Source organism: Balearica regulorum, chromosome 19 (assembly GCF_011004875.1).
Source record: "Balearica regulorum gibbericeps isolate bBalReg1 chromosome 19, bBalReg1.pri, whole genome shotgun sequence".
Taxonomy (NCBI): domain Eukaryota; kingdom Metazoa; phylum Chordata; class Aves; order Gruiformes; family Gruidae; genus Balearica; species Balearica regulorum.
In genome coordinates, this window is record NC_046202.1 from 8121419 (window position 1) to 8133593 (window position 12175).

General features: G+C 39.0%; 1 protein-coding gene across 13 annotated transcripts in view; it reads right to left on the reverse strand.

Annotated features, from left to right (window-relative positions):
- Nucleotides 1–12175, reverse strand: part of CUX1 (cut like homeobox 1) — a 278791-nt gene that overhangs the window by 129676 nt on the left and 136940 nt on the right. For all 13 annotated transcript variants that reach the window (XM_075771601.1, XM_075771597.1, XM_075771595.1 and 10 more), the window contains exons 5-8: nucleotides 9701–9838; nucleotides 6142–6265; nucleotides 4115–4191; nucleotides 3250–3316 (exon numbers count right to left, since the gene is read on the reverse strand). In XM_075771601.1, coding sequence (XP_075627716.1) covers nucleotides 3250–3316; nucleotides 4115–4191; nucleotides 6142–6265; nucleotides 9701–9838 — 406 coding nt within the window. The remainder of the gene's footprint in view (nucleotides 1–3249; nucleotides 3317–4114; nucleotides 4192–6141; nucleotides 6266–9700; nucleotides 9839–12175) is intronic.

Here is a 12175-nt window from a genome sequence, read left to right on the forward strand (position 1 = left end):
GGACAGCAAACAAAATCAGTATCAGGCCTCAAGAGAGGATGTGCCTCTTTAATTGAAAAAGGCAGAGTAATCATTCATTTATTTAACCCAGAGATGATTATAATCTGAAAACCTTGAAATCCTCTTACACAACAACTGTTTTGGCAAGCCCCTCTGTGTTCCAACAAATATTAAACTGTGCTTGCCATTTGTCTAAGGAATCTTGTATTAATAAACATGAAGAAGAACACTTTTACCTCCCACACTCAATGACAGAAGAAAACAAAGACCAGCTGTATTCATCAATGGATCCTTGTTCTGCACATAAAGGCTAATTACATTTTACTTCAAGCCTACACATGGAAAACTTTGCTGCTGCCATCTTGTCAAATTCAGCTTCTGATATTCCAGCTGACAGACTGCAATGACTGCACATAATAAACTTCTTTTTGTCGTTAACACCTTCCGCGCCCTGCACGCGGGTTATCTGCGGGACACAGGGGCACGGGGAAGGGGCACGGGCAGCACCTCCGCTCCCGCTGCACACACCTTACCTGCTCGCTGGGGAATTTTATAGACAGAGGGACGACAGAGGCTAATTTGACTGCAGATTTTAATTTCAACGACTGATCTCATTTGAAGATGCCTCGCTAGCATCAAGTTTGGACAGTACCTCCGTACCTCACTCTGCACGTAGTGCTTCGAACGGGGACATTTTGAAAAAGATAAACAGACAAGTTGACATCGTGATTTCCAACTTCAAGATCACAACAACCAGTCGCTAAGACAAAATCCAGACTCCTTAATGCTGATAACTGAAGACTTCTGACTGTGTATTTCTTTTGCTGCTTTTTTGTTTTGTTGTTTAAAAGATTTTCAAAGTTACAAACAGTTGAAAGACAGCTTTATTCCAAAACTGAAAATCTTAAAAGCACTGTTAGCTTTAAAAAATTGACAATTATCTTTTTTTTCCTGAAGGCACTCCAATTCATCTGCATCAAATAAGCGTCTGTAAAACTAACAATTCTGGCCTAAGATAAAAATCACATGTTTTTAAAACATAAAATTAAAATTGGCAATACAAGTAGCTTTTCAGACTTAGATCAAAAGAGAGTTTCTTTTTAAAAAAGAATCAAACTGTCTTTCACCATTTTTATTGGTGTTTTTTCAACATTTCTCCCAGCTTTTACAATTAAAAAAGATGACTCAATTTCACTGTCTACATTCAGTTCCCTTTTCATGTTTTTCTACATTTCCATATTGCAAAATTTGGGCTACAAACGCCACAGATGCCTGTTGTTATGCAAGAACTATTCCTGCCATAAATATCCAAAACAATGATAAAATATTTCTGCTGTTATTAGGTCCTACAAGTTTGTTTTCACAGTACATTAGTTTGGGAGATAAAGTACGTGGTTAATGCCCGCTTCAGGATTCAGCTCCATGATCACTGTATTTGAGACCCAGCCTTCATAATCATTCTGCCTCAGAACACAATAAACTTGTTACTGCAGATGCTACTAATTTTACGTAATTCTATATATATTAGGTAAGAATCATATTCAAGATCACATGAAAATATTTCCACGTGAATCTCTCTGAAAGAATGAAACGCATTAGAAATGCAAACAAACATTTTAGAGTACATCTTTTGCTCAGTATAAGATAAATTACAGTACTGCGGGAAATAGTATTAAAAAATGAAGCAAACACTGCAAATAAAAACATTAAAAAGGGGGAGAGGTTATTAGGTTCAGTGCCTACAACCACTGAGCCCTGATCTCTGTTCCCACAGAAGCGACTGCAAGGCAAAATAACAGCAACAGAGCTGCCGGTATCAGTTACATGCAGAAAAAAATATAAAGGCAATCTGCAGTAATTTAAGGCTCCATCAGAAACATCATTAGTACATGTCTCTCAGAGAAGGATAAAATCAATGAGGGAACAAAAATACTTTTGATCACCTTATATGGAACGCAAAGGAAACTGGACTTACAGAGCAAACCCAAAATTTACCTAAAAGATTATCTTGAATGATTGTAAAAGGTGTTTCAACTCCAAGCGCTGATTCTTAACTACTATGGACTGAATTGGGTAAGCTCCAAGTTCCCCATGTACTCGGTGGGGAATCGGGTGCTCAACGCTCACAGAACCACATGCTAAGAGATTAAAACTTGCTGCCAATTTGACTGGTTTTGAAAAACCTGTAGTACCTAGACTGCCACGAGCCACAGCAGGAAGCACTTCCCTACAGACAAAACCAAGACCATGGCATTCCGCCCGTCAAGCCCAGGTTACAGTTTCTCTTGCCCCAACACAGAGACTGCCCACAGCCCTCCCTGACCATTTCTCCTGTACCAGAATGGGTGGTAAGGGCAGGAGCAAGGGTTTTCCTCTCCGTTCACCCGATCACTGCCTACTTGGAAGCAGGGGTGAAGCTGGGGCTCAGCGGGACACGGGCAACGGGCACAGGGATGTGACGTGCCTCTTCCAACCCTTGCTCTTACAGCAGGCCAGGGACACCCATCCGAACTGGCTTCGTCTTTCCCACCCCAATTCCAGACACAGAAATGACTCTCTGGGCTTTATAGTGCTGATTGTGAGAATTCCTTCCCGTTACTAACTTTCCTTAAATATGAAGGGTTCAAAGAAAAACAGCAGAAGTCTGTCTCTCTCTTGTCATTTCCTGCACCGATTGTTAATAAAACCAGCGGATAATTGAAAACAGTAGCCACTAAGAAGACAAGGATATATATTTTTGAGGCTACCTTCATGTTCTCCTTGAAAACAAGAAAAATCTGCCAAAAATGCTACTCTCTGTGATTTGGGGTAGATTTGACAGAGTGATGACTGCTACCCCTGAAGCAGAAAGAACCAGGGTGCCTAACAGTGAAATCGAAATCCTTTACTACACTGAATTTTATTTTCACCAAGATTGGAAGATCACAGTAAATATCTTATTTCTGAAATTGCCCTATTTCTAAATGAAACATAGCGATACATAGCAGAAGAGGTACACAGTAGATACAGCACCTGAGAATGAAACCAGGAATGCAACAGCATGTGTGCCAGGAAAAGTGTCTTGTTGGGTGGAAGAAAATATGAAAACTAATAATCTCTCTATAGGAGGCCAAATTATGACCATGTTTTCCAACAAATTTGGACTCCTGAACCTCTTCCATCTCGTCTGTCTCCAACAGACAGATGCAAAACAAAAAAAAGCAGTGATACCCTGAAGGAAGACATAGAAAGAAAACAGTGAAATCTTACTTTGCAGTAGTTTCTTCATCGTATTTTGTTTTCAGATCAAACAGTTCTGTTCTGGTTTTTTCCAAGGCTAAAAGGCATAAACATGAAGCATTACAGCACTGTAACAGCAGTGAAAAGCAAAAAGACTACTCCTTTTTCTTTTATTCAGCCATAAATAAAACTGTACACCTCCTGATGAAAAATTCTTTGCTTTATCTTTCGACCTAGGCAAACCACTATGACTTAGAAAAAACATAGGTTTTGATTTTTCACAATTTCTTATGGAATTTCTTTTACATTGCAAAAATTCTCAGTTTCTGCTTAACTAAGCTAGACATTATCAATTTCTTATTAAGCTGGCTAAACCACTTATTCATTTGAAACATTTATTGCAGTAATTCAGGGAATAACATTTCTCGTGTTTTCATAGTAAAGAAACCCAAATGTGTCCAGACCTGGAATCTCTCAGTACGCAGAGATGACAATTAACAGCAAGCAAGTCATAGCAACTGGCAAGACACACTGGTAGAAACTGGGTTTGTACTTAACCCAGCTCACTACATGTATTTATCATAGTTCAGAAATGCGTGAAACCAGAGCAAAACACGACACTGGTGAAAAGTTCCACTGCCTGCTTTAACTGCAGTGATGCTCTAATGCCATCTGTGCTTCCTGCTTGGCCTTGTCCACTGTATTTACCAACACAGTGGCTGCAACGCAAGCATTCACTTAAGGAAGCTCCGATTCAGAGCGCACATTCCAGCTCTGCTGCATCTCTCCGCCCTTACAAGAGCTGGTTCACACACAGTCCTGATGCTCTCAGTGATCTCTATCCTCTCACCTCCAGCCCGATCATTGATAATAGGTCAGAATAGTGATGCCAAACCTGTTTGCAAAGCTTGAACTTTGTGTTCGGCTTCTTCCAGCTTCGAGGCTGTCGACATCTGTGTCTCCTGCAATTTTCTATAAAGGGAAGAGAAGAGGTGAGAACAAAGCTCATAATCATGTTAAACAACTTATTTGTATTTTGCAAATTTAGAAGATAGAGTGATTAAATGTCTCAACTGTAATCAGACAACTGACAACACCACACAGACTACAAGGTGCTTCAATGGGACCCATAAATCATGTCACATCGCAATACTGTTCATACTTTGCAGTCCCACTTATTAAAATTTTAACAGTGTAGCCACCTCATAACATAAGCTGCGAACATTATACAAGAGTTGACTGGTATATAAATGACAACTTTAGTGGAAGGTTTTCTTGAGCATAATTTGTTTTGGAAATGTCACACACATTAAGAAAATTGTCACCAAGCACCCTCTGTTGTACAAAGTTAGTACAAGAAGAATGATACATTTCCATTTTACTGTCACAATGAAGAAATTTGTTGCCATAACTGATATAGTGAATAGATGCGGCAGCTGTTTCATCATAGCTGTAATGGATGCCAAATGCAGTAATATTATTAGCTACTCTTTAAAAAACCACACATATTTCAAAACAAATCTCACATTGATATTTTCTATATAACATAAGCAAACCTTTAATATGCTCACATTTCTTATGTCCACAGGCAATATTTTCTTGTTTGTGTCAGCTATGCACGTTTTAACATCATCTGGCTGTACAGTCAACTACACTCTTTGCTAAAGGCTACAAGAGTTATAAAACTCATCTTTGAAAGGAAGTTGCTCCAACATCTCCCAGGAGTCGCTGCTTTTTACGACATTGCTTTTAAGATATTCTGCAGATTTCAGAATTGTGAAATGGCTTATGAAACTGCCAGCATCCTACTTGCACTCCATAGGGTGCATAGATTTATTCTCCAACACTGCTGACCAGGTTAATAACTATTTATAGCAAGAAACGTGCGTCAGTTCCCTTCATACCAAATTATATACTTTGAGAACTCAAAATCTCTCTTATACATAGTTCTTTGTTATTTGCATTACACGACTTGCCATTTTATTTTATTTTTAAGCATATCTAAATTGTACTTGTTAAAGCCACTGCTTACATGCTACTTATCAAAAAGTAACCACAGATATTGATGAATTAAAAAAAGCTTTGCAGTCACCAGGAGATTCTTCCCACTCAGACCTGCATTTAAACAACCAACCCACCAACTAAAAAGCTCACATAAACTGGTGGGCTTCCACACTAAGTTGACCATATTACAGCTTCAGTGTTTTTGCTCCACGGGAGAAGTAAATTCTCAAGTAGGGAACGCAGCCTGAAAGAACTCCCTCTAAAGAGCCTGGGTCTTGTCTGCCCACTAACCTGCAAGATTCAAACGTTCCCCACTCATTTGCAAAATATTTGCAATGCATCCAAGATGCTTCCAATACTTACTAATAAAGAATTAAAATACTTCTTAATTTTGACATGTAGGAATATGCAAAGCTTTTCAGGGTAATTCAGGAACCCAGTGCCCTTCTTACACATTCCACAGGAGCAGGGGTGATGTATCTTTTACCCAGGCTCTGGGGTACAGCGTTTCACCTTAAACAGCTCAGGCCTGTACGGATTGTACAAGGGTACTGTGACACACAAAGCGGACAGAGCAGACTGAATTACATCGTCGGCTAATGGAGAAAGATTAGTGTCACAAAGGACAATACAGCTAGTGAAGAGTAAAAGCAGGTTTGCACCCTTCTGAACATGACACCCCACATACAACGCTACCGCAAAGAAACAATCTGCCCTTGTTTTACTTCCACACTTTCACGATTGTTTTTCTGTGCAAAGTTGAGTATCAAATGATTCCTTGTCAAACACATAAATCACCAGAATCGCTCAATATATAAGCTGTCTCAGTACACTGAAGAGTCCTGGCTGGGAAGATTAAACAGAAAAATACATCTCTCCTCCTCTACAATACCTACAGACACACACACGCACACTCACCTCTCCTTCTCCGCAAAATCATTTTGTAACTTTTGTTCTTTTTCAAGGGCTATATTCTCCGCTTGGTTCTTCAGGGTCTGTTCATATTCTCGGATTTTCTCTTTAAGTGCTTTTATTGTAACCTCTACAGAAAAACAATAGGGGAAGAATGAGTTTACACAGCTCCACGTGGTTCCACAACACAAGGTTTTCTTTACCCTGTAGGCTCAGTGTGTTTTAAACTTTAGCTCTTCAACTCTGACACAAAATCAATGGATATGAGTCCCTTTGGAGACCTTTTACTCCCTAAATGTTAAATTGAACTTTAAGTGTTTAGGTTGAGAAGGATCAATGGAGTTTGCTGGAAAGCGGAGCAAAGAAGGTTCCCTCTAACATGACTTTAAAAAAAAAGATGGGGGAAAAAAAAAATCAATTGTAAAATATAATATCACCTTATTGACTAGTCTCAAATTAGCTTGCTGCTGAGTGGAGATTAATAAAGTCCCAGTGTAGGCTCAAGCATGCATTTACACATAGGACAGTTAATTCACGCAACTGTGCTCATGCAAAAAGAGGCAGTTTTACTATGGTTCATGCACAGATGCAATCTAACACTAATTGAACACATATCTGGGATACAGCTACGTTCTGCTTCACAATTGATAAAAATACGGCAGTTAAATCTTAACTGCTGTATTAACAGCAGATCAGATTCAATAGACACGCTGGAGCCCTTCATATTCTAGTTGTTCTAACTGCCTTGTCATCGACACTGGGTTGTACGCAGAAGCATGAACTGTTATAATTTTCTGAGTGTACTTGTAAGCCTTCCAGGGAATTTGCAGAAAACCTTCTCTCAGATGAAGAAGCTATCTTGCATTTACTGCGCCCGGTAATGGATGAGAGAAGATGCATAAACCTGCAGCATTACGGCGCAGCCTCTGACGGACAGCATCTTTTTACGTGCCCTGATCCGTTCCTACGTGAAAGCCCTTTGATCCCACCCACAGGAAAGGACGGAATCCTTATAGGGCTCACAGGAGGAAAAGCAGAACATTCACCAGAGTATGCTTTGTAACAATAATGGAATTTGGAAAAAGCGTTAGACTGCCAGAAGACTCACAGCTAGCAATACATTTCAATGTACTTACACAGAGATGCGGTGATTTAAAGACATCAGCTTATTAACAGATGTCATTAACTATGCTTTAGGGAAAAATACCCTTGGACATAAAAAGTTTCTCATTCTGCAGAAACACCACAGGAAAACAAATTCTACTATGAAAAGTAAAGCCTGTGGACTTGGGAAAAAAAATTTTCAATAATATCACACAAAACTGCGCATAATCCTTTCAAATTCTAGACTTTTTGACTTGACTAGAGAACTGTAAAGCCAGACAGTAGATAGCTGGTGGCTAGGTCTGCTGTCTGGGAGTTATACCAAAGGCAGCTTGTGCTACCATGACCACAGAAAAGCAGGGGGAAGAGTGGTAAAAATGATTGCCAGCAAATCAGCTACTTTTGAATGAAGGAGCAGGATTTTGCTAGCCATGCAAAAATCAGACGATGTGCATTACTGAGTAATAGGCTGCGAAAAGGACATGTCACTATTTTTTTAATAAGCAAAAGGAAATTCTTCTCTGAGATCTGGGAAGTAATATAAACCTTTTCCTGAATAAGCAAAGGATGTTCCTTCACAAAGGGAAAAAGGTGCTCATTCTTACATTCAAAGGACATACTCTTTGTACTGGAGACACCTTTGCTCCAGGTATTTTCAGACATAAATCTGCAAAGCATTCAGATATATGAAGAAACACAGAATTAAATAGTCTCATGGAAATGCATATAGTTGCATCCCGACATGGTTTTAATGTTTCATTTTAAACAAAAATGAAAAGGAAAACCAAAAGGAAACAAAACTACAAAATGAATACAAGAAGTGCACAAATATGGGAAAAAATCAGGACTTTGGTGACAAAATCGGTTTTTACCTTTAGGCACCTAACAATAGATGTGTTGGACAAGCACAGTTTAATCCTTTACATTGCTTGAAGAACTAAGTGCCTTCTTTACTGTTCGGGTCAGCTACAGCTTGTTAGCCACTGCCATTTATACCAGTTTTGGAAGAAGTTCTTACAGGAACCATATAGCTCTTACACAGCCCTCCAAACAAAGAGATTTACTGATCAAAGCACCCTTAGCTAACAACAGGCTTTTCCCTGGATATCTTATTAATCCCTGTTTGAAAATGAGTGTAAAACTATTGCACTGGAGTGAAAAACAATGCAAAGACTACAGTGGAAAAACAGAAAGGATGTTAGCTCACTCCAGGGAAAATAAAAAATGCCAGTTTATGAGTGGTTGCAGCAAAAAACTCTGGAAGTTGAGATCTTTTCCGCTTTCTGGGATGAACCCCTATGTCGTGCTGGATGTACGGGATGCACAGCCTCAGGAAAACTCTGAACAGTGAACTGCAATTATTCTACATTTCCACCAAAAATACTGTCGAGCTTAGAGCATTATGGCTCCCACATGACATCTTTTGCACTCCAGCCTGAATCCTTGCATGCTGATACCTGTCCTCTCCATAGGTCACACCCTCTAGGTTAAAACAAAATATAGTAACTGAAAATATGCTCCTTCTGCTGAAAATGAGATGGAATAGAACCAACTCAGTTGCTAATGTAGCTTTCAAATGTTACCCATTTGGGTGCAACAGTTCCACAATATTTAAAAAAAAAAAAAATAATAAAAAAAAATTCCCAAATGCCTAGAAGTTTACCTTTCCACCACCCAGAACTGAATTATTAAACATGGAAATGAAAAGTCCCATGTAAAGGCAAGCAAGTGCACAACTGAGCAAATTTTGTTTCCTGGTGCAGGAAACTTTCTTCTGAATCACAGGAAAACTTGAACAGTCTTAAACACAACAGGCTTTAAATCTCTTGGAGATTTTCATGTATTTTGATGTACTCTGGTCTCATTAAAACTTATTTAAATAATTAAACAGTATTAGCTTGTATTTACATTGCTCTACAGATAGTCTCTAGAGTAACTATAAAGTATGTATGCAGAATGTACTCCGGTAACACACTTCAGATTTAGATAAGGAAAAACAGAGGACAGAAAAAGTGCCATTTTGTACAGATTTGTATGTGTGTATAAAATACAGGATTTGTGTGTGTGTCTGTGTAAAAGATACTGCTACATGCACCCACACATACATTCAGCTTGATGTCAGCAGTAGCACCGCCTCGCATAAGACATCTACGCATAACTTCAGTCAGGGGTGCAATTTTCAGGTAGCGCTGGAGGCTACAACCAAACATGCAGAATAACAGCTCCATTCTCTGACTTGGTGCTACAGAAGATGAAACTTTTAAAGAAATCCAAAGAGTCTACCCAAAGTCCTACCTACACACATAAATACAGAAGTGGCTATAATAGATGATTATACTTTCTTTACTGAATTTCAATGCTACTGTCAACCCTACCCATAAGAAATAAAACTGAATTTAATCCCAGTCTTCAAATTTCGGTATGCATTAAAAGCTGATAAATGAATACATTTGCAACCTACCCTGATTTTTCACCTCGGCGAATTCTTTATTGTATTCCTCTAGAGTTTCCCTAAGTTTCTGGTTCTCTGTTTCAATATCGTGCATACGTTGAACCTTCAGCTGAAGCTGCTGTCCTAAATCCAAGGCTGGAACCGGATCTGAAAAAGAAACAGTAAAATAAAATATACGATAACAGGAACACTCCTGCGACTCACACAGTTCAGAGCACAAGTGTCCTTTTTTTCCCAATAATATCCATTTTAAGTGCCAGTAAGGCCCTACTTTGAGTTACTATTCCTGTAAGTTCTTCACCTCATATCCTGCAAACTTAAAAATATAGAGATAGTTCATTGTATCTATGCCAGCCTTTAAATTGGGGTGCGCCACCTTCATCCTGGTGTTAACCCACAGGGCAGTGTCCCTGGGTGCAGACAGTCATGATACGAAAGCATGTGGGAGTCTGAAGTTCCAGATTTTTGTTTGCAAAATGAGAATTTTGGGGTAAAAAGCAAAAAAAACTGCACGGCTCACTGACAGCTAGTGTCCCTCACATACCTCTGCTTCTGCGGGAGTGAATTCCTGAAGGAAATTGTGCCTTTCTGCACAGCGAGCTCAAAAAGGTTATTGGATCATGGAGATCCCTGCTATACTTTTCCTAATTGACAGGTCAATAATAACCAGAAATATTGTGCGGATGTAATTATTTCCATGAACCTTGGGGTTTGCGGCTCTTGTTCCCTCTTTTTCTTATACTACTAATTGAATAGAAGTTAGGAATTATTTGGAACGCCCTCTCAGTATTAATTCTCTGATGTTTGTCCCTTCTGCTGAAGAGAGACCTTCACACCCACCTGACGTGTGCACGCCTGAGATATTCGGGGACTTCTTCCCAGGCAGAATAGGAAAACGCTGGAGTCCAATGGACTTATAAAAGATTATTGAATACATTTCTGTTATGGGCGCCAGCATCTCTTGTGAAATGGCTGCAAAGATTTAGTCTCCTGCTGAGGAATGCTAAACACCAAACTCAGTGGATCAACAACAGTATATATTAGGGAGTTCACTTAATTTTCAGCCACCACAGTCATTAATTTTTCAGACCACCCTCAGTCTCTGGAAACACATAATAAGTCTATTGTACCTCTGTTAACACATTAAGCATGAGCCTGTGTGTTTTTTCAATATGCCAGCGTTGTTTCATAGTTTATAAAAGAATAGTACTGGGTTATGTTGAGCTCAGAGACATTATAAGTAGCAGCCTGCTGCATTTTGTTACTTCGGTTCTTCAACAGCTTATGGCATTACCCTGTTCATAATACAAAATCTAGGTTGCTTGTCATCTGTTCTCTGTACATACATAGTTTATGACTACATAGCTTTTTCATTTATGCTTTTTAGGCCAAATACTTTTCGTTATTATTATCTGTATTAAAATATTTATAATAAATCAAACTTAAAATGTTATTGTGGCAGAGACAGGGAGGTACAGGTAAGGAATGAAATATAAAGTTTAAGTCACAGCAGTAGCACGAGTTAAAGGCCCTGCAATATTTATGTATGGTCCAATTAAGGTAGGGGCTGTCACAACATCACCCCTCTCCCACGGAGGTCTGCCGACCTTTATCTGGGATGACCGTTTTGTCACACTCCTGCAGCTCAGCATTTCTCCGAAAGAGCTAACCCAGGACATTCATCTGCTGAACATAAAGAAAGGCTGGATTGTCTCAATCTAGCCACGTCTTAAATTGTCACAGGAACCGCAAAAGATATCAGGCAGGGATCTTAAGCTTCAGCTATGATATTTCTACGCAGTAGGGTTGAAATGCCGCAATGGAAGAAATTGAACTTTACAAAGTTGTGGGTGCATTTTCCCGCCTCATTTTAACACGCCCATTGTAAAAAGCCAGGACACCCACAAGAGGTATTTTGCTCCAAATACACAGTGCTTTTTATATTTAAATCAGTAAAGAATTAAAAGACAAAAGTAACATGGGCATTATAAAGTGAATAATGACTAAACCTTTAGTCAAATTTGCAATCCCTGAGAAGCTTTATGTACAAAATGAAAATGCTTGCAATCTCATAATTATTCATCAGGACATGTATATTTAATTTAGCTCTATTAAAGGTTAATGTTCAAGAAGCAAAACAGTGACAGAACAAACAAAATGTAAAAACAGTCTCTGTGCATTACACTTCAAACTTTACTAGAGCCTATTTGAAGGACTAATGGTCTGCCGCCACTAAATACTGCTTAAGGACATGTAAAAAAAACCCCATGGCTGAAGCACCTCTTAGACTTAATTTTTATAAACTGCATTAAAGAAAACTAACCACTGCATGACAATAAAACGACCGAGACGTTTTGGGCAGAGAGACAAGCACTTCAGTTCTCACGCCAAGCCCCAATGTGCTCTTTCATCTCAAAAAACCTAAAACCTCATGATTTCTCAAGGATTTATAAACACAAATTAATCTGAAACAAGTATAAACCT